Source organism: Equus przewalskii, chromosome 3 (assembly GCF_037783145.1).
Source record: "Equus przewalskii isolate Varuska chromosome 3, EquPr2, whole genome shotgun sequence".
NCBI lineage: Eukaryota > Metazoa > Chordata > Mammalia > Perissodactyla > Equidae > Equus > Equus przewalskii.
In genome coordinates this window covers 57,697,847-57,720,210 of record NC_091833.1, presented here as the reverse complement: position 1 = coordinate 57,720,210, position 22,364 = coordinate 57,697,847, and the positions used below count along the sequence as shown (strand labels likewise).

At 40.8% G+C, this 22,364-nt stretch overlaps 1 protein-coding gene across 1 annotated transcript in view; it reads left to right on the top strand.

Annotated features, from left to right (window-relative positions):
• ANXA3 (annexin A3) overlaps window positions 1–2,306 on the top strand; it is a 61,892-nt gene extending 59,586 nt beyond the window's left edge. The window contains exon 13 of the mRNA XM_008536541.2: window positions 1,736–2,306. Within this exon, the coding sequence (XP_008534763.1) occupies window positions 1,736–1,795 (60 nt within the window). The 3' untranslated portion in view covers window positions 1,796–2,306. The remainder of the gene's footprint in view (window positions 1–1,735) is intronic.
• Window positions 2,307–22,364: the final 20,058 nt, after the last annotated feature.

Here is a 22,364-nt window from a genome sequence, read left to right as displayed (position 1 = left end):
GGTTTTATTTTAATTTAGGGAAAAAGGCCTGTAAAAATTCCTATCAGGCTCTGAATATCAGCTTTTAATCTGGCCAATTTTTGACCATAGAGCTACTAAAAATCCTTGTAAATACCTTGTCAGTTTTCAGTCAGGACAAGTGTAAATATTTCTGGCAGTATTAAGCAATATCATTAATTCTAATTTTAGTTTCTCCTAGGCTGTTTCAGGGAATAACGTAGCAGTTTACTAGGAAAACCCTCAGAGTCTCATCAACTCTGAGAAAGACCCGTGAAGGAGCCCTCTTGCAAGAACAGATACAGAACAGGTGTCTCTAAGGCCATTAACTTGGTGGACTTTTGTTTATAGTTGTGTAGTCTTTTAGGTACATCTTATAGCTTTAATTTTTCATTAGCTTTTTGCAACAAAACTTTCAATGAAGCTATTTTAGAATTTTGAAGTGTTTGCTTTTAAGTGCATTTTTAAATGGTCTTGTCAAATTAGAACATTCCTTCTATTGGCGATCGTAATTTTAAATCATCCTTAGTAATTTTGGTCCTTTGAGATAAAAATTTACAAGAGAAGGGGCCATAGTTCTTAAACATAAAACAGCTGTAGTTCTCAAGGGAGAAACCTCTTCCAAAACTTTAAAAAATAAAAGTTCCATGTTAAAGAAAAGCATGCAAACAAGAATGACAATAGGGAAATCCCTCAATTTAGAGTATTCACTGACCCAAGAAAAACTCCTGCTGAGGGAATCTTTTCCTATCGCAATGGTCACCAAGTCGGCACTGAGACAGTCATCTCCTGGGCAGTGCCCCCCAACCCCCAAACAAAGGCATTGACCTTGACCAAATGGTGGGAAGTCAGAACCTGAGAGGATGCATGATGAGTAGAGTCAGCGATCCATCAAAACGGTGAACCCAAGGCAGCTTGTGTAGGTAACATACCTGGTTCCAGAAGGTGCTGGTCCATGATGGTAAGATCACTGTAGATCCCACTTCTGACACCATGCATGTTAACCTAATAATAAAGAGCCAAAATGAGAGGCAGAGAGGCTTTTATCTTGGGATCACAGAATTGCTGTTGAGGGAGCACAGATTCAGGTAGAAACCCAAATAGTGTCCCACTGGGAAGTAAAAGAAGTCGGGGCTTTTAAAGACAAGAAGGGAGGTTTGCATTACAAAGAATGTTAATTGGGATTGGCAGCAGAAAGCTAGTCTTGGCTAAACCTAATTCATTGCTAAGGCTAGCTAGAGGGAGGCAAAAGTCCCATCACTATGACTAGTTGCAGCATTCGCAGAATGTGTCTTGACTCAGTTCGAAAGTTCGTGTTCTGCCCGATGAGGACATACATAAGACCCATTTCCTTAATGCCTTCCCAGCTCCATTTTAAAGCCCTTAGACGTAAGTGACTCCATTTTGTTTCACATGTCACAATTTTTAAAAGTTTTGTTAGAAAATTAATATTATGTAATATTATATAAATGATGCAATCTTATTTTTTTTACCCAAGTTGAAATTTAATTGCAATATATCATGAAGAATTCAAACATTATATATTGTAAAGAAGATGCTAGGCTGGAACATAATTACACTCAGATGTGGAATGAATGATGGAAGTATAAGTGCATTTTACTAAATGGTACAGGTCATGAGTCTCACATCCCAGTAAATCCCCTAGTGCTGTGGGATTTGATTCATTTATGGTTCCCTCATTACTTATCCTATTCTCCGTCTGTCCTCTTCTTTGCAGTCGGATACTTCTGGAAACTATGAAATCACACTCTTAAAGATCTGTGGAGGAGATGACTGAGTCAAGAACGTAATCTCCAAAGATCGACTTCTGCCATGGTGGCCTTTTCCAACAGCTCTGCTTACTTCTTACAATATTTAAAAGTACGAGCAAGTGTAAACAGCAACCTGTTTTCCTAACTGAAATTTTCATTGTTCCATAACAACAACAGAAACAAAGTGATTTACAGCATCTAATTCATAATGTAATCATTTATAAATGAAATTTTAAAATGGCATTAAGGATCTGCTAATCCTATCCGAATTATATTTCTGCTTAGGAAGTGAGAATCTTTATATCTTTCTAAAACATTAAATATAAAAGCAGGGTAATATAAGTTGTTGTCTTTGTTAAAGGTAATTTATCTGTTTTTAGTGTCTACCAACGTTGTTTGATACTTGGTGCCAACAACTAATGATATTTTTAAACACATTTTTGTTATAAAAGCTTTAGCTGCTTCAATTTATCTATTACCTTGTTAAGCACATTCATCTTTAAGAAAGGAATAAAAATAAAGACATATGTAATCCTGGCCTGCCCTTTCTAGTTGTGATCAAGCTATAGGGGTGGCAATGCACAGTAAGTTATTTTAGCCCTCAGAAAACATCTGCTGAACTATTAACCTAACCACTTCCCGTCTATATGGCAAGCGTGAATTGTGGTTATTTAATGCTAAATATTACTTTCCCAGAATGGGTATTCAGAATCAAGCCTCTAAGGTTTCCTCTTCCTCTAAAATAAATTTGTAAAACTATGCATTTAAAAAAATCCTTCATGTTATCTTTGAAAGGTACCTAATAAGAAATATCTCGACTAATATGAAATATATAAGGTGAAAAATTCCAGTTGGAGTTATTAGTCTGGACTAGAATAGAAATGATCGTACTGCAGTAGTGATGTATGAACCCAGAGCTTTTAATCAATACATTGTTCTAGTGAACACTTCTCAGAACTTTCAGAAAGATAGAGAAGTTATTTCTTGTTCTGGGGTTTCCTAAATGCTTACGGGGATAAAACTCGAGGATTTAGAGTCCAACACACCTGGTTTTGACTTCGTGTCCTACCATTTACTAGTTCTGTGACCCGGGCAACTAATAAATCCTGCTAAACCAAAGTTTCTCATCTGTAGAATGGTGATAATTACAGCACCTGTCTTTCTGATAGGTTGTTTTTAAAGATTAAGTAAGATAATGCCTGTGAAGCACTTAGCCCTGTGCCTGGACATAGTAAGTGTTCAGTTACCATGTTATCATTATTGTTACCAAGGAACACCAAAATGGTCATGGCAGCATTGTAGCTATTTGTGAACAGACTTCAGTTTACCAAGCCCTGTGCTAAGTAAATGTTGTATACACCAAGGGGACTAAGACTCATTTCCTTTTGCCAGGGAGCTCAAAATCTGCTCAGGGAGAGAGACACATGACAGATAAACACTACACAGTATGTACTACATGCATTCAGGGAAATGACATTGTATGAGACAGAAATGGTATGGAGGCAAGATCGGGAATTCAGCCTACTGAAGGTCACAAACTTCACCACTAAAATAGAAGAAGAAAGGTTCTCCAGACAGGTAAGAACGCTTGCAAAGTCCCAGAGTTATGAAGTAGCATGGTGTACACACAGCTCTACCCAAAGTTTAGCGTGGTGAAGGCTTAAGGTACAAAGAGAGGTGACCAGGGATAGGTGGAGGCCAGCTTATGAAGTCTCATATACCAAGCTAAAGAGTTCACAAGCAAAGGAAAGTCCTAGAAGGAGCATTCCAGGAGGATTTCTTTTCTTTTCTTTTCTGCTTTTTCTCCCCAAAGCCCCCCAATACATAGTTGTATATTTTAGGTGTGGGTTCTTCTAGTTGTGGCATGTGGGACGCCACCTCAGCATGGCTTGATGAGCAGTACCGTGTCTGCGCCCAGGATCCGAATCAGTCAAACCCTGGGCTGCCGGAGCAGAGCATGAGAACTTAACCACTCGGCCACGGGGCCGGCCCCCAGGAGGATTTCAATCAGGGGAGCGATGTGGTCAAATTTTTGATCAAGGAGGAAGAATGTATGAGAGGAAAGCTAGAGACTGGGAGCCCACTTGGCAAGTTAGTTCTATAATCAATACTAAAATGCCAGCCTGAACTAATAGAATGGCAAGGTTTAGGAGATAAAATTATAGAACACGGTAATCAACATAGTCATGTGTCAAGTATGCCCCCACGATTTTGGCTTTAGTGATCCAGTGAATGAGTGTATCACAAGCAGTAAATCATTGCTAATACTCATTGAGTGTTTACTGTGTACCAGGCACTATGTTAAACAGTGTAGTGTATGTTAATTCACTAATCCTAAAGGAGCTTTACAATGTAGGTACTAACTCACAGAGACAGAAATGGAAGCTTAGAGAAATTAAGTAACTTGCCCACCAGAATAGCCAGCATTTGAACCCAAGCAGCCCAAGTCCAGTGTTCAGGCTCTTAATCACTATTTTGCCTTAGAATTTATCCCATCCCAGGGCCGATGTAAGCCTTTGAATGCAGGGATTTTTGTTGCATTCATCGCTTGTACCCTAGTGCTTGGAACATGCTTGGCACATAAGAGGCACTTAATAAATCTTTGTTGAATGAATGAAGTTCTTTTTCCTCTGTGCATTTGAGCTGTCTAAGTGAATTTGGGGTGGCTATTTAACCATTTGTAAGTATATCAGCTTCTGGGAAAAGAAACTAGTATCATTGCACTGTGGGCAGCCTTGGAGAAAAGTTCAGAAATTTTACCCACATAGAGAGTCCTTTTTCCAAACTACCCATCACCATGGAGAGAAATATTTTGTGAGCTGGCCGGGTCACTGGGACTTGTGGAGAAGCAAACAGCTCAAATGCATATAGATTCTCCTTTACTTAACATCAAACTAAACTCCTGAGATGGCGTTACGAGATATTAACCTTGGCCACCTGCTTCAAAGTCATGGAGAAGGAGTCTCTATCCTCCTTGGATTTTGACATTATGTTCTCTTTTCTCCTGGAACAATAATTTCTTCCACTAGAGCTCTCCCACACAATTTTTTTGTCTTTCCTTCCTTCCTTCCTCCCTTCTCTTTTTTTCTTTCCATTGTTCTTCCTCTCATTCATTCTTCTCTTTCTTTCCCTATTTCTATAACCTAATGAGTGCTTTTGAAACCACCTTCCAACATAAATACTAAGACTTTGACGATAATCTACCACAACCATGTGGTCTTCCCCTCCCGTCCTCCCTGCCTCGCCCCACCCAGTGTGACCACCATCCCAGATTCCACATTCATTGTCCCTTTGCTTTCTTTCCTTTTTTTTTCTCCTGAGGAAGATTAGCCCTGAGCTAACATCCGTGCCAGTCTTCGTCCACGTTATATGTGGATCGCTGACACAGTATGACTGACAGTGGTGTAGGTCTGCACCTGGGATCCAAACCTGTGAAACTGGGCCACCAAAGTGGAGCATGCCAAACTTAACCACTATGCCACAGAGCCGGTCCCTACTTTCTTTTTATAGCGTTTTTCATTTAATTTTTTTCCTTTATTTAAATGAGTCTTATGCTGTATGTAATCTCTGGAATTTATTTTTTCACTTAGTATTATTTTGCTAACTGATATCCAGATCATTGCATATTAGGTATTTTATTTTTATTGGCTGCTATATATCATTCCATTGTGTAAATCATAAATACAAGTTCTAGGAGACAACCAAATTGAAGGAAGCAGGGGAAGCATAGTTTTATCTGGCTCCCTCTCCCTTGAGCTTCTTTGAAGTTATGGTGCCCACTGTGGCCACAGCAGTAGCCGTCATCTCCAATCAGTAAGGGGCAGAGTGTAATGGCAAAAACGCAAAACTAGGAAGAACCTGGGCTTTTCTCTTGCTTTCCCAGGGATTCACTGGGTAATCTTATAGAAAGGGGCATCCTCTAAACCATTGTAAATGTCAATGAATATGTTCTATGTTTCTAAATTCCTAACCCAGTTCTCTGGTTAGGTACCAGTAAATTCACAGTAGGTACACAATACACAAATTCACAGTACACAAGTCCACAAATTGTGTATGACTTGTGTACACGGTACATAAATTCATAGTCGATACACAATAAATTTTAATGATAATGATTTGTACAGCAGGGTCATACATCTTTCCTGCAAGTTGTACCAGGTTGTTGCAAGAAGCCCAGGAAATAATGATTAGAAAACTACAGAATGTCATTCAAATGTGATTTAGAGTTATAGAATTGATGTGTGTATGAACGGAGGACTTACTATGTGCCAAGTACTATGCTAGATATTTTATGTCTCTTTTGCTCTCAGAGATGTTATACCATTTAACTGTCTTAAGCACTTTGTGGAACAAATCGTGGTTATATGTATCAATATTATACCCATTGTACAGATGAAGAAAATGAGGTTCAGAGAAGTTAGGTTACTAGCCCAAGGATACACGGTGGGGAAACCAAAGTTTGGGATCCAAGTCACTTGGTATCTGTGCATGAATGAGTATAAGGAAGGTGAGAACGCAAAGGGAGTGGTGATCACTTGAGAGGACCCTGTAAAGAGAAAGGAACATGGGGATAATAAAAACACTCCAAGGAAATCTCCCCCCTCCAACCGTTCTGCTCTTATCCTTCTTGCCTCCTATATGCTGGACCAGCTAGGAGCTGCTGAAAGTGTATTTCTGATGATTCTGGTGGAGCACGGCTAGCTCAGGATGGAGTGTGGTGGTTAGTGATTCTTCCAAAGAACTACAGCACTCATCTCAATGCCATACCAGAATGAGAGGGGCAGTACATGACACGGGGCAGTGCAGTGGTTAAGAGCATGGGCCCTGGGGTCATGCTGTCCAGATCTGTGACTAGGCAAGTTACTTTACCTTGCTAAGTCACGTGTTCCTCACCTTTAAAATGGGGACAATAATAGTTTCTATCTCATAAAGCTATTTTGATAATTAAATGAGAAAACATTGAAAAGGTGTTCAGCATAGTGCATAGCATATAATAAGCCCTCAATAAATGTTCGCCTACCTCATGTTGTTATTACAGTGTATGGTCCAAGGGCCATGTTTTTTTATTGCCTCCAATTTCCACAAGGTGGCAGATTGAGTTCAAAGTGGACCCCATGGCTCTGTGTCCCGAAGACAAAACCTGCTTTAATTGCTTCAGAATAACTGGGCCAAATATGAGCTGTTCAGAAACATCTTCATTAGATTATCTATAGAAGGTTTGTTATGGCCCAGGCATCTTATTGTTGCTGTAAAATCCTTCTTAATGGAACATATGGGTCATTTAATTTAATCCCCTGGTTTCTCCCGATTCCCAGGACCATCTGCATTTGTGTGAAATGTGTATTAACTCCTCCGTGGATCACCCGCCTAAGTGGGTACATTCAAGTCATCTCATTAAGCACTAAATTTAGTCCCTGAAGACTGTGACGGAGGAGAAAATTAGCCAGCTGGAAAGAGTCCTGGACTCTGATTGGGGAACTGCAGAAGGCAGGAGATTTGTACACCTCGTTCTAGAGTGATAGGATGTTTGGTCTGTTCATTAGAAGCTGCAAAAATGACAAATGAAGATACTGAGTAGGAGGAGCTGGAGAGCCTACTGGTAAGGGCAGGTTGAAGGAAGTGTTTAAATAGTATAATTCAGACTGTTCTTCTCTGTATCCTCTCCTTTTTCCATTTCCCTAATTTTGTGTCATATTGATAACCTCCAATTTCTACAATTTTACTTTGTCTTTAAAGCATTGGTTTTAGGGTCAGATCAAATTGGGTCCAAATCCTGGCTCCACAACCTATTATAGCAGCATTTCTGGCAGGAAGGATTTGACAATCCTTATAATTCAATTCTTTACTTGATAACAGCAGCACCTACCTTACAGAGTTGTTGTGAGGATCAAATGAAAGAAAGCATGTGAAGAGTTTAATTCAATCAGAAGTAGTTACTAGTAATTGCATTGGCATAGTCTTGCCCAGCAAATAGCAAACAGTAGGAGTTCAGTAAGCAGTAGTAGAATAAATAAATGATACTTATTAGTCCTACACAGTGATAGAAACTCTAAAACTGGCCTTGAAAGTCTTCAAGGAAAATGCTCACTGAAATCAGTGTTATCTTGTCAAACCTTTCCTCCAACAATGGGAGTCAAATGTATGCACTTCAGTGGGTAGGGGTGCAGGATCTGAAGACAGGTTCCCCAGGCTTATTTCCTGCCCACCAGTTGATAACTGTGTGACATGTGAGTGAGCAACTCACTTAACCTGTCTGTGCATTAGTTTCCTTTTCTGTGAAGCCAGAGGGCAATAGCATTTATCCTTCACATTCAGATAGGCGTGAGGTTTCAGTAAGTCGGTTTAGGTAAAGCACTTGCACAGGACCTGCATCCTTTAAGTGCTCAATAAACATTAGCTGTTGTTCTCTGACCTGCTGTGGAAGACTTACAAATGCTTATGCTTGAATCACTTGGGGGATTTTTGGTTTTAAAGCAAACTCTTCTAGTTTGTAATTAGGAAAGAAGATAAAGCAGACCTCTTGGCCATTTCCTGTCTATGAAACCTTGTATTTTATGAACCACGGAAAGTACCCCAGATTTCTTTCAACCCCAGCAAACTGACAAACTCAGATCTTTCCCACCCACTCTCTGTGTCTCCCATGGGACTATGCAAGTGAAGCAAGTATTAGTCGCTTTGTGCTTATGCCATTTTACTAATGCTGTATTTCTTCCATTTTCAACAAACTCAGCTCTCTGCCATTTTCATCTACCAGAGGGTCAGCCCTGCTCTGAGACCAGAGCTTGCCTGTTTCAGTGGATTTTACAAAGTCAAAAGTGGGAGAGAGGAGAATTTCAAGTGAGAAGGAGAGTTACAGAGTAGGAGTAGCATTGAATGGCTGCTGCAGTGAACTGTAAAAAGAAATCCTAGACCCCCAAACCCGGGACACCGAAACAGCCCGTTCAGCCGTATGTGTTTTAAAATAGAACCATGCGTTAGAGAAAACGGGCCGTCAAAACCTACATGAGTCCTCTTTCCACACGAGTTTTGTGGAACTGGGTTGGCAATAAATAATGGCCCAGGGCGACTTGCAGAGCTCTGAGCTCGCCCTGCAGTAACAGTTGATACGATATCAACCACCAGGCAAAAGAGAACTTTGAAAAAGGACATTGAGATCAAATCAGCTCCTACACAAAGGAGCATGCCACAGTGGGGCAGAAGGTGGGCGGAACAAAGGTCCCTGGTGGGAAGTGGGTGAGAATGAGCCAAGTTCACACCTCCCTTTAGAGAAATGCGCAAGCCAGGGCATAACTGGCCTATATTGGTGCTCCTGGCCATGCTCCTCACATGGGGTTTAGAGATTACTAATGCATAAAATTTAAACTTCTTGTTTTGTTTTATGTTAGAGAGCAAGCTCTGCAAAGAAAAACCCAGATCATGCACTGAAAATTCTATTTAAACAGGTCCTAACTGATGTCTTCATGCAAAGTATCTTCCTTGGTTGCTCCTTCAAACATTTATTGCATGGTAACCATGGTCCAGGAACTATGCTAGTGGCTGGGGTAATAAAGATGAATAGCCCTCTACATTTCCTGACTTCAAGGAGTTGATAATCTGGACAATAAGGAAGGAGGAGTAAAGATAGATACCTGGCTAATCAACAAAGGCAGCATGGTGGTGGTGATGGTGGTAGTGGTGGTGGTGGTGGTGGTGACGGTGGTGGTGGTGGTGACGGTGGTGGTGGTGGTGACGGTGGTGGTGGTGATGGTGGTGGTGGTGACGGTGGTGGTGGTGACGGTGGTGGTGGTGGTGGTGGTGGTGGTGACGGTGGTGGTGGTGATGGTGGTGGTGGAGGTAGTGGTAGTGGTGGCAGTGGTGGATGGGTTTAGGGGTCAGGCAGACCTGGTTACCCCACTTCACAGCTGTTTGACTTCAGACAAGATTCTCACACTGTTGTTCCCTGCTTTCTAGAGCTAACAAATATTTGAAAAAACTGCTGATTATTAGAGGCATAATTCATGACTTTTGTTAAAATCATATAGGACAGTGCTTATTAGTCTGAAGCCAATCTAGTATAATTAATATAGTAATAATTAAACCAACCACCTAGGATTACACAAATTAAATGAATCAATGCAAGTAAGTGCTTAGAATAGCCCAGCATACAGGAAGCGCTATGTAAGTGCTACCAATTTTTATTAACTGTACTAAAGTGTGATATGCTATGTAACAATGCTATTAAAAATACTATGGACTACTTACTACTCACCATTAAAATTTATAGATATAGATAGATAGACATACAAAAAAAGATGCTCATGATATTTTGCTAAATAGAAAAAAAAGCATGTTGAGGAAATAGTAAAAAAAAAAAAACCAGAAAGAGTGGAAGACCATACATGACAATGGTAACTGTTTATCTCTGAGTGGTAGGATTATAGATGACTCATTTTCTTCTTTTTTCTAAGTTGTGTTTTGTAAGTTTTTAACAATTTATTGGTTTAATAACTTAAAAACATTTTTATATGAAGTATAAGAAAGTTTGGTTATTAAAAGTTGCCTAGAGCTCAAACGAAGGCTTGATAAGATGTCAGGGAAGAATTCACTGGGAATGGAAACTTTGAGCTGGGTATTAAAGATTTTTTTTTTCCTTTTTCTCCCCAAAGCCCCCCAGTACATAGTTGTATATTCTTAGTTCTGGTCCTTCTAGTCGTGGCATGTGGGATGCTGCCTCTGCATGGCTCAGTGAGTGGTGCCATGTCTGCCCCCAGGATCTGAACCAGTGAAACACTGGGCCACTGCAGCAGAGTGCACAAACTTAACCACTCGGCCACGGGACCGGCCCCATGAGCTAGGTATTAAAGGAATTAATTGTCAGGATTTTGAAGGCATAAAGGTTGGTACAGAGATGAGAACAAGCTCCCAAGAACTGCCTAGGTTATGTATTATTTCATTATATTGGAAAATCATGCAGCAGACAGTGCAAGGGATAAGTGGGCCATTAAGCCTCAGTGAAGAGGCCTTCTCTGGGCACTGAGTATCAAGAGTCCATCCTGAATTTTCACTTGTTTTCCCGTTTCTGAGGTATCTAGTGGAAAGTTTGGCCTCTCTCTCTCTCCCTCACTCTCAGTCTCACTCTCTTTTTCTCTCTGATTTCGGAAGTATTATCTTTGGATCTTGTCTGTTGAAGATAGCTAGAGACCAGTTTAAGTCTCGGTTTTGATGGAACCCACAGAATAGATGCTAATTATGTTGCGTATTTTCCAGATACTGTCTGGTAATATGAGAGCCATGTAGACCTCCCCATTATGGATTAGGGCCAGTGTAAGATCCATCTTGTGTACACTCAAAGCTGAGTCTTTCCCAGGAAGTGGGTGGTACAGAATGACTTCAACTGGGAATGGTCCTACTTTTCTGACTCTTCCTGTGCCTCACTTCCAACCTCAGGACTTTTGAAGTACTGCAATGTTCAGGCAGGGCCACCCAGCCCAGGGTCCCTAACGGTTGTTCACTTCTTCTGTGTACCAGCCCACACCTTAGCTTTCTATCACTGTAAGGTTAAACTCAACAGCAATGACTGGAGAATGTCTCTAATTCATCCAGATGTGTTTCTGGAGAGAAGAATTGGTGACAGGGAGAAAAGCAGCTTCCTTCCTTTCTCTACCTCCTGTCTCTTCCTATGCCCTCAGCTTTAATTTCCGGCTGACTTTAGCAATGTTGATGAGACAAGAAGACTTCGCACTGTTTGGTCTACTTTTAATTATTTCAATATGGAGACCTTCCCTGGCCACCAGACAGCAAATTGTTCATTCTTGATTTTCTCCTCACTCTTTCTTCTGGGTTTTGGCATGTTGTTTTTCTGGGTCAGGTACAGCCAGAAACTTCTTGGGAAGTCCAAGGTTTCCCAGAGTTTATAATCCACCCAAAGAAAGCCCCTATGGGGAAATTCCCCAGATCTTTCTCTGGTTTCTCCTCTGAGGACTCTGTGGTTGTCCTGCTTCTCCTGGGCTGCTGTTAGCTTCTTTGGTGTGATGGTCCTGACTTCTTTCTTCAGGAAAAACAGTCTCCCTGACCATTCCCTTCCTAGGTATTAACGAAAGACTCTTGGCTTTGGAGTCACACTCCGGGTTCAAATACCACCTACCTCCTGTGTAACTTTGGGCAAATTACTTGGTGATGCTGATCCACCATTTCTTCTGTTTCTAAGATGGGAGTAGTGAAATAAGTCAGACAGCAAAAGACAAATGTTGTATGATCTCACTTATATGTAGAATCTAAGAAAAAACTAACTCATGCATACAGGGAACAGATCGGTGGTTGCTAGAGGTTGGGGGTGGAGATTGGGCGAAATCGAAGAAGATAGTCAAAAGGTACAAACTTACAGTTGTAAGATAAATAAGTTCTGGGGATGTAATGTACAGCTTGGTGACTATAGTTAGCAATACTTTATCGTATATTTGAAAGTTGCTAACAGAGTAGACCTTAAAAGTTCACATCACAAGAAAAAAAAGTGTAACTGTGTGGTGATGGATGTTAACTAGACATTGTGACGATCATTTCACAATATATACAAATATCAAAGCATTATGTTGCACACCTGAAAATAACACAATGTTATAGATCAGTTATATCTCAACTGAAAAAAAAGATGAGAGTAATATTTTATCTAACTGATAGTGCCAGGAAGGCCCCGAGGAAGGAATGATTAGATCTGTTATGGAAGATAAGAAGAATTAAATGTGGTAACAAAAGTTACCTAACAAAAAGCACTTAAGACAACATCTTAAATAGAGTGATAATTGGATATTACTTACACCTTTCCCTGATTTCCCATTCTCTTTTGTTATACCACGCACATGCATAAGATCTTTTGGTTTCAAAGCTTTTACTATTAATACTTATAGGGAAACCAACAAAGGACTGAATGTACTGTGTAATAACCAAGGGGAACTTCCACAGCTTAACACCACCACCACATTCTTGACTCCCTTGCAGAGAGGGAAGATTCGGCTTCTCTTGGACTTTGGCTTTAAGACCTCACATTCTCTTCTCAGCAAACAGACCTGAAGACCCAGTAGGTGTTGGTTGCGCAGGTCCCTTCAGGTGTCCCCATGTTTCAATAATAGGCACCGTTTTCTTAACATTCATGATGAGCGATTTGTACACATTATTTCATTTTAACCTCACAACAACTCCATGAGGCAGGTCACATTACCCCCACAACTGAGGTTAGGGAAACTTAAAAAGGTTAAGCGCCACCCTAGATCATACAACTGGCTTGTTCTGGAGCCACAATACAAACTGAGATGTCTATGGCTCCAAAATCCATGTGTTCGGTTCTCTCACTATGGGGCCTTGATGCTACAGTAGCAAAAGTTGCAAAACTCTTTACTTTAGGGACCTGTTTTCCAAGGGGAGAAGAGTCTAGAAACTTGGATGTCTCACAGACCCTCTTGCTTCAGGCCCCTAGCAACTTCCCAATACATGCCTGGCATCTAACAGTTGTAAATATTGAAGTGAAAATACGTCCCTTTACAGATCCATAATATAAAATCATCTAGCATGGGACAAAAGCCGCCTCGATACAGAAAGCAGTGATGGTAGCTTTAAACCTGATAAAGTTGGTCAGCAGGCTCTCAGACCACAAGTTAACAGTTATTGCGTCTCTTCTGCTTGCTGAGCACTGTGCTATCAAAAGCTGAGAACTCTAGAATGTGCCGAGGCAGGGCACAGGAGAAAGGGCAGAGTCGGAACACTGAATAAACTTTTCACCAAGACTTACATAATTTCCCTGGTTTCGTGCTTCCTATAGTTTTCCAGCCGGAAGTATGCGACTTTTTAGTCTTTGTTTCCCCATCACTGAGGACTTGGCACCTTCTAAAGGTCATGTCACTGGTGGGTGCAGTTTAGAGTCGAAGTGATTGCAGTCATACAGGCAAACATCCAGAGCAGGGCCGGGACCTGAGCTGTGGCAGAATCCACTGCCTCTGGAGTGGGAGCGGAACAGGAGTCGAGAGGAAACCCAATGAAGATCAGGATGATCATGCAGAGCTCTGGAGGAGAAGCAATAGAGGTGCCTTTTGTTCCTGAAAGCCAATGGCAGAGATGTCTTTAAGAAGGCAGTGGTGAATGAATAACACATATCGATGGCCTACTGTGCGCTCAGCACAGTGCTGCATGCTTTATAGAGCCCCTTAGGTACAGTGAAGCTAGAAAGACCTCATTTATCCTAACTCTTCTACCAAGTAGCTTTGAGAAATTGGGGAAATCATTCAATCTCTCTGAGTGTTTATGTGATCTGTAAAATTGGAGTAATATCTGTATTGTCCATTGAGCCCATCAATGTGAATTGAAGACATACTATATGCTACTCATTATTTGAAAAGCTGGATACACATGGGTAAATTAAAATAAATCAGTATCTTATAAGATAGATAAGTTTTGGGGATGTAATATACAGCATGGTAACTGTAGTTAAGAATGCTGTATTGTATATTTGAAAGTTGCTAAGAGAGTAAATCTTAAAAGTTCTCATCACAAGAAAAATGTTTGTAAGTATGTGAGGCAATGGATGTTAACTAAACTTACTGTGGTAATTATTTCATAATATATACATATATCAAATCACTATATTGTACACCTTAAACTGATATAATATGGCAGTTATCTCAATATCTCAACTTATCTCAAGAAAGATGGAAAAAAAATTTTTAAGTAAATAAAATAAATTAGAGTCTATTTTCATGGAACTCACAGTCTATGAATACAGGCGAATATAATAAACTATATGAAATGCTTGGGATTTAGCAGTTATTATTTCTTTCTTTCTTTCTTTTTGGTGAGGAAGTTTCACCCTGAGCTAACATCCATTGACAATTTTCCTCTTTTCTTTTTTGCTTGAGGAAGATTAGCCCTGAGCTAACATCTGTGCCGATCTTCCTCTATTTTCTGTATGTGGGATGCTGCCACACCATGGCTGATGAGTGGAATAGATCTATGCCTGGGATCCAAACCTGCGAACCCAGGCCACTGAAGTGGAGTGCGTAGAACTTTAACCACTCAGCCACGGAGCCAGCCCCTATTATTTCATTTAATTCTCACAACAATCCTACAAAGAGTTGCTCTTTTCACATCAATGTCATCTACTGTGTTAAATGTTTGAAATAAATCTAGGCAGATCCAGACTGAGAAAAAATATACTGAGTACTAGATTCATCTTAATTGCAAAAGTTAAGTGGCCATAATTAGGTGATAGTTCCATATAATTAAAGTCAGTTTGAGAATGTGGTATATTTCATATTCAAAATTAGACCATGTCTTTCATTGATTCATGCCCTCTGTCAGTGAATATTTGTGGTCCATCATTGCATTCTTAGCATCTAGCCCAGTGTCTGGTTCCTATTAGGTAACTTATACATAATTGTTGAATAGAATTGAGCACTTATTACATTACAATACAAATTACCACGCAATGATTATTCTGAAAATTGCATTATATCTGATCTTTGTTCTTAGAAATTATTTTAGGGCCTCTGGATGAAAACAGTACAATTCTGGCCTAGAAAGCTTTAGAAAGCCGTGTCAATAGAAATGGAGGCAGGGAAGAGTGGTGGAAACCAGTCTTAGATGAAGAGTGTTCCCCATGACTCCCCTCTCAGATGGGACAGCTCTGACTCATGACCTACACTGCCTCCCAGAGACACCCCCAACCCCCGCCCTGCCCCACAGTGAGAAGGAGCCCCGATTTCCAGCAATAATAAACTGCTCATAACACACCCTGTATTGGCTTCCTTCCCTGTTCTGCAGTCACCTTCCAGTGCCTCCTGGGATCCATGGGTCCTTGTTTTAGGGTCTGTTTCTGGGAGAACCCATCCTAAAATAGGAAGGATTATTTTCAGCATCATGGTAAAGTAGGAGGTGTAACTATATATGTAACTTTGTGAGCTTCCTGGGTGGAGGAGTTGAGGGTAGAAATAATCTAGAATGGTGAATTCTCTGTGTTGGTGTACCAGGGAGCTGCCAAGAGATTTCAAGGGAAATGGAGAGGCAGGAGCCATGGTGCAGCAAAAGGTACATATTACTGGGTAGGAAAGGAACCGTATCTTCAGAGTTCTGCATTTTCCTCCAAAAATACGCAGTCACTTGGAAACATGAGAGAAGAAAATGAATGAGAGAGGAGGACGAGGAACAGGAGCATTAAGAAGAGGAGGAAAAGCTCCCATCTAATTATTGTCTACCAAGTTATTGCTACTCGCTACTACTACTTTACATTTATTTCCATGAGTTCTTTGCAAGTCAAGTCTAGGATGTGGGGACACACAGGAGTCAATGATTCTACCAAGCAAGATAGGAAGCAGTGAAGACAAAGAGAATTAGTGAATGAAATAGCATAGACTGTGTGAAGCAGGATAGATGCCGGAGATGCTGGAGATGGACTTAACGGGGTGGGGTGCAGGAGACGGCAGGCTGTGGCTGCAAATGGGATCATAAATCTCAGAAACAGATCTGTGCAAACCCTGAGTGTAACTCCACTAAGGTGGGCCACAGACGTGGTGGGGGTCTTTTGCCTAGGAAATGTGTATCGGGTCAAAGAATCTGAAAAGTTAACATAGATTTTGAAGTCCCTAAAAATGATGTCAAGGGACAGGGTATTGGTGAAGGGACATGATTCAGCTGGAAGAGTCTCTGGAAGTGAGAACAGATCCTGCGAGTCACAGTGGTGAGGATGGTACAGGCTTCACCAGAACAGCAGATGCGAGTGGGTGAGGGTAGTGAGAGGGTGAGAAAGCACACTGGAGAGAGGAACGAAAACTGGCACTCCACCTCACCCTCTGATTTGAGGAAGTGAGAGAAGATGAGGCCTTCATGCTAAGAACCATTGGGAAAACAGTGATTTCACAGGAGAGCGTGTTTCAGGCCAGAAGAAGGAAGAAAGAGGTAAAAAATGGATTTATGTTCATGGGAACTGTAATGATTAATTTTATGTGACCACTTGGCTAGGCCACAGCACTCAGATATTTGGTCAAATGTTATTCTATGTGTTTCTGTGAAAGTATTTTTTAGATGAGATTAACATTTAAATCAGCAGACTTTGAGTAAAGCAGAGCACACTCCATAATGCAGGTGGGCCTCATCCAATCAACTGAAGGCCTTGACAGAGAAAGACGCCCCTCCCCTGAAGAAGGGGAATTCTGCCAGCAGGCTGTCCTTGAACTTGAACTGCAACGTCAACTCTCCCCTGGGTCTCCAGCCTGCCGGCCCACCCTGCAGACCATGGACTTGCCTGTCACCACAATGACATAAACCAATTCCTTAGATCAATCTCTCTCTAGAAAGATAGGTAGATAGATGGAGATGACAGGTAGATAGGGATGTAAAGATGGAGATAGAGATATATACACTAGATCTATATATCTAGATACACACTAACACATACACATACTCACACACCCTAATTGGTTCTGCTTCTCTGGAGAACCCTGACTAATACAGGGACTTAGGGACTTTCCCCACAGTGGAATGGGAATTCCAAAGATTGCAGTGAAAGATGAAATGGTAAAAGAGTGAGGGAGAACAGAAATGGGGTGAGAAGGGCAGGCCTGACTGAATTGGGAATTTGAGGATAAGGAAAAGATTTGAAGAATTCATGAGAATAATGATATAAACCCTTGTTCCATCAATTACATTTAATTGCAGAAAATGGAAATCATTCTGGTTATTTAATCCAGTTTGGATTTAACATAGTGAGTTGCGTGCTTACAAAACCTTAGGAAAAGCTGGGTTTCCAGAAATGATGCCTAGAACAACACAGCAAACCAACCTTCCCAAGAGCTGCTCCCTTGCCACAATCAGGAAGATGGGAGCTCAGAGGCTGCCTCTAGAAATGTTGACTTCATTGCTTTAGCTGCAATCCAGGGAACTGAACACCATCGGGCCAACTTATCCAACAGGTACAGTAGGGACAGTGCCTAGCGCTTGCAAAACTTTTAAGAGCTTATAAAAATATTTTAATTTCTTTTAACATCAGAAGAAAAAAATGAACTTTTAGGCTGAATTAAATCTCTTACTCTATAATAATAATAATACATTCATCTTTATCCCAATGCAGTCCTAGAATATAATTTTTTATTTTTTTTTAATGGAAGAAGGGGCCCATCAAGGCAAGAGTGCTTAGGGCTAGTGGAAGTAATAATGTGGCCCTGAAAGCCATTGCTGCTGCCACCTTTGTACCTGCCTTGTGCCCTCTGTGAAACTAGCAACTGGACTCTGGAATGTGCTGCAGAAAAGGCATGTTGGACCACAGAGACAGTGAGAGAAGCAGAAAGCCTTACTTTCGCCTGCCTAACTGATGTGACTGCGATGACTTCATATCCCAAACTCCAGCTCCATGGTTTTTAGATATGCAGTCTCTGCAGTACCAGAACACACACATGAAGGAGGTTAGAATGGATGTTGAGTGCCTGTCCCACCGTGCTTATCTTAGTTAGCAGGCAGACAATGGGGGGAAAGGAAGGACAGAGGATCCTGATATAAAATAAGTCAAACTTTGCTGAAAATGAAGGAAATGCTGTTTTATTCTCCAAGGAACAACTTGTGTTGCTGGCCGGTAATGATGACAACTCTCAGGTTCTGATCCCACCCACATCCAAACAGATATTACAATTAGACTGAACAGTATATTTCCCCCTACCCAACTTTAGCAGCAAAGGATCCACAAATAAGGGAATAGAGACAATTCATATTCAAGTAAACAGCAGAGACCAGCTTCTTGTGCTATTTTTCCTTCCCTCTGATTTCATCTTCTCCCACTCTTCCCTTTGCTCACTGTGCTCCAGCAACCCAGGATTTCTTGCTGCTCGTAAAACATGTCAAACATACTTCCACCTAAGAGCCTTTGGACTTGCTATTCCTAAGTGGGAAATAACCTGACTTACTCTCTCACCTCCTTTAGGTCTCTCTTCAAATGCCATCTTCTCCAGGGACACTGTATATGGAAGGGCAGCCTCGAGCACTCCTTATCTCTCACTCTGCTCTGCTTTCCAACACAGCACTTATCACCTTCTGACCCACTCCATTTTACATATTCATTTGATTATAATGTATCTTCGCCTGTAGAAAATAAGCTGTAGGAGGACAAGGACTTTGATTTGTTCGCTGCTGTATCTCAGCACCTGTAGTAGTGCCTGGTGCTTATTAAGTGCTCTAAAGTATTTGTGAGTAAATGAATGAATGAATGAGTGAGTGAATGAATGAAGAATATTGACGCTAAAGCTCTCCTTTTCTCGCAGCTCAAGTTGTTTTAGCTACCGTGATCATCTTCAAAGTTCTTTGAGATACATAAACATTTTGTGTTTAGAGCACGTACAGAACTGAAACTGAGAAGAGTTACCTCAGCAAGTGCTCTGTTTTAGTAATCCAGATTCACAGCCAGATGCTTCCTTTGTAGTTATTCAATACTTCATTTCAGACATGAGGAGAGGCCCAAATAGAAATGACTTGCTGAGGACCAGACAGGGCCAAAGTTTAGGTCCCCTAACTCTGAGTCCAGAGTATTTTCTGCTGTAAACCATGTGACTTCCATTCTTTTAGTCTTCCTATTTTTGTGTATATTCTAGGAATATTTAAGGAAAAAATGATGAACATGGCAATCCTCCCTTTTATTTTTGTTATGCTTAGAAAATGATGTCGTTCTATGTCTTTGGTCACACATGTGTTAAGTATTACTGTCACGAGTTATGCCGCTTCACATGTGAAAGAGATTGGTTTATGTCTGTTCTTTGGTCACTTGTCCCCTTTCAAAAGCTGTGATCCTTTGAGAAGCACCAGCACAACCTCACAACTTGATATGTCAATTCTTATAAGTACTGATGACAAAAAAGTTTTACCGAATCATTGTCATTCACTATGTTCCTATCATCTATTGGAAGGATGACGTCCAATTCGGGAACGTTAGCTTCCTGGGAGGTTGAAACATTCATCATTTTGCAAATGAAATCAATTGCTGGATTCATTAACCAGGGCACAGACTAAATTCATCTTGTCCTGGGAGATATCAAACGCTTTGAAATTTTAGAAGAAAGTCTAAAAACATCTTGTGCTGAAACCATTATTGCCAACGAAATGGTTCTGTATACTGGATTCTTCTGACCTGAAAAGAATTCCTATAGAATTTCTCTCTGTTCTTATTTCTGCAGGGCTGGCAATCAGAAAAGGGAGTCATTAGTTAGGCTTAACTTTTGGACAGGTATATTATGTGCAAATAGACGGTACCTGGAAATTCTATTCTAAGATTGGAAAGGCTTGCAGCAGGTTATTTCCAGGACAGATTTGCAATAACATTTGACAGAAAAGAGAAGGATGTGGGTCTAGATAGCTAGAGGGAATTTCAGCTGCGTTAAGGCCATCTAGAGCATCAGACTTTACTGGGGGAAATTCTGGAAGGCCTGTCAGCTGGCAAGGGAAGAGATCAGCAATAAGGATTAAGTCTGTCCTAGAGGGAAGAGAAGATGCCCTCTCATCACTAACCTGAAAGAGAATGGCACCAAATAAAGCATTTCAGACAAAGAGTGTGCAACTAAATCCTGGTGAAATGACTTCTCAGTTTTTTGTTTCTTTTGTAGCCAATCCTATTGTTATATACAATGCAGTTTGCAGGAAATTAGCTGTAACTCCACTCCTTTCTCTTCCTCCCAAGAAAGAGTATGGGAATGCGATCAAGTGAGAGTATATTATTATAGGATATTTTAGTTAAGAGCTTTCTGGGTAATAAAGACAGAAAATTCTACTCAAACTGACTTACTCAAGAGAAGGAATTTATTGGATTGTGTAGCTTAGAATCCAGGGAGAGTGTGGGCTTTAGACACAGCTGGATTCAGGGTGTAAAATGTATCATTAGGGTATGGTTTTTCTTCATCTCTCAGCGCTACCCTCCACTGATTAGTTTCAGCCTCAGGTTCCAAATGGGAGCAAATGACTGCAGAAGTTCCAGCATCAATTGTCTCAGGTTCAAGCCCATTGAGAAAGAGTGTCCACCCCTATCCAGAAGCCTTAGCAAAGATTTTTATTGAATCTTAAAGGCTGTTATGGGCCATGTGTCATCCCTTAAGTAAATCTACAGCCCGGAGAATGCTAGGCTGTCATAGGACAGAGTATCTCTGGGTTGGGGATGGAAATATCACCAGAACCATTGAGATTGAGAATGGGGATGTAGTAAGTCACTAACTAAAAATCAAGGAGTGTTATAAAGATTGCTGAAAACTCAAATAATCAGAAATATTCACAAAATAGGGAAAATCTATAAATAGGGAAAATATTTTATTTGTGAGATAAAAGAAAAAGTATGTATTGTCATCTATCTCCAGAGCCCAGCAAAGGGCTCCTAAAACCCTTGTAATTCCCTAAGCGATAAGAGTACTAGGAGCATCTTTTGTTATAATGTTTGATCTTTGATTCTGGTTCCTGACACCATAGCTCCTAAATTCCTTGGAATTTCCTGGGTGATAAGAGTGTCTTTTATTCTAATGAGGTGACTATGAGTAGAGTCCTGGATGATTCCTGGATAGGGGAGTCATGAAAAAGACCAAGCCATGATTAGAAACTTGGAATTTTCAGCCCCACCCCCATCCTCCAGAGAGAAGAGAGGGGCTGGCAATGGAGTTAATTATTGATCATGCCTACATGAGGACTTCCACAACAATCTCAATAGTTGCAGGTTCAGAGAGCTTCCCAGTTGGCAAACACATCCACACCAGGAGGATGACACACTTCAGCTCCAAAGGAGACAGGAGCCCTTGTGCTCAGGACCCTCCCAGACCTCTCCCTATGTATCTCTTAATCTAGTTGTTCATCTGTATCCTTTCTCATATCCTTTAATAAACTAGTAAACACAAATGTTTCCCTGAGTTCTGTGAGCCACTCTAGCAAATTAATCAAACTCAAGTAGGGTGTTGTGAGAACCTCTGATTTGAGTCATGATAGCAGTACTCTCTGTGTGACAATACACAGAGTGTTGCCAACCAGGAAACTCATTTAACCCTCAACGTCCAGAGTTTTTATTGGGGCTTGATCACCTAAACATGATTGATTGCCCACATGGCTTGTCTCAGCCTGCAGCCCTTCCAGAGGTTAACTGATAGCACACGACTCAAAGTCTCCACCCTAAGTCACATTGTTGATGTGGCTCCAAGCCTCCAGTCTAACGCACATTGTTACTATCTGGCTGGCCTATGCTCCTCAGGCAAACAGAGACATTCTTATAAAGCATGATATTCCAAGGGCCTCCCAGAAGCCAAAGGCAAAGGCTAGACATTTCTTTGGGTAAGGTTAATTCTTCACTACACAAATAGACATCTCTGACAGTGGATATCTTGCCTCCATGATGACAGTCTGTGTTAGAAAGGAATCAAATCAAAGACAAGTGGAGCTAAAAGATGAAGCAACAGAGTAATAAGGTCATAATTTGAATTTCTGGAATCAGCAATGCCTCAAGTTAGCTGGACATTAGGCTCCTTACTTACATGAGCTACTATATTCTCTTTTTTCCTTAAGTTTATTTGAGTTAGTTTTTGCTCTTGCAATTAGAGAGGTTCTGAGGTAGGAAAAAACTTGAAGATTTCA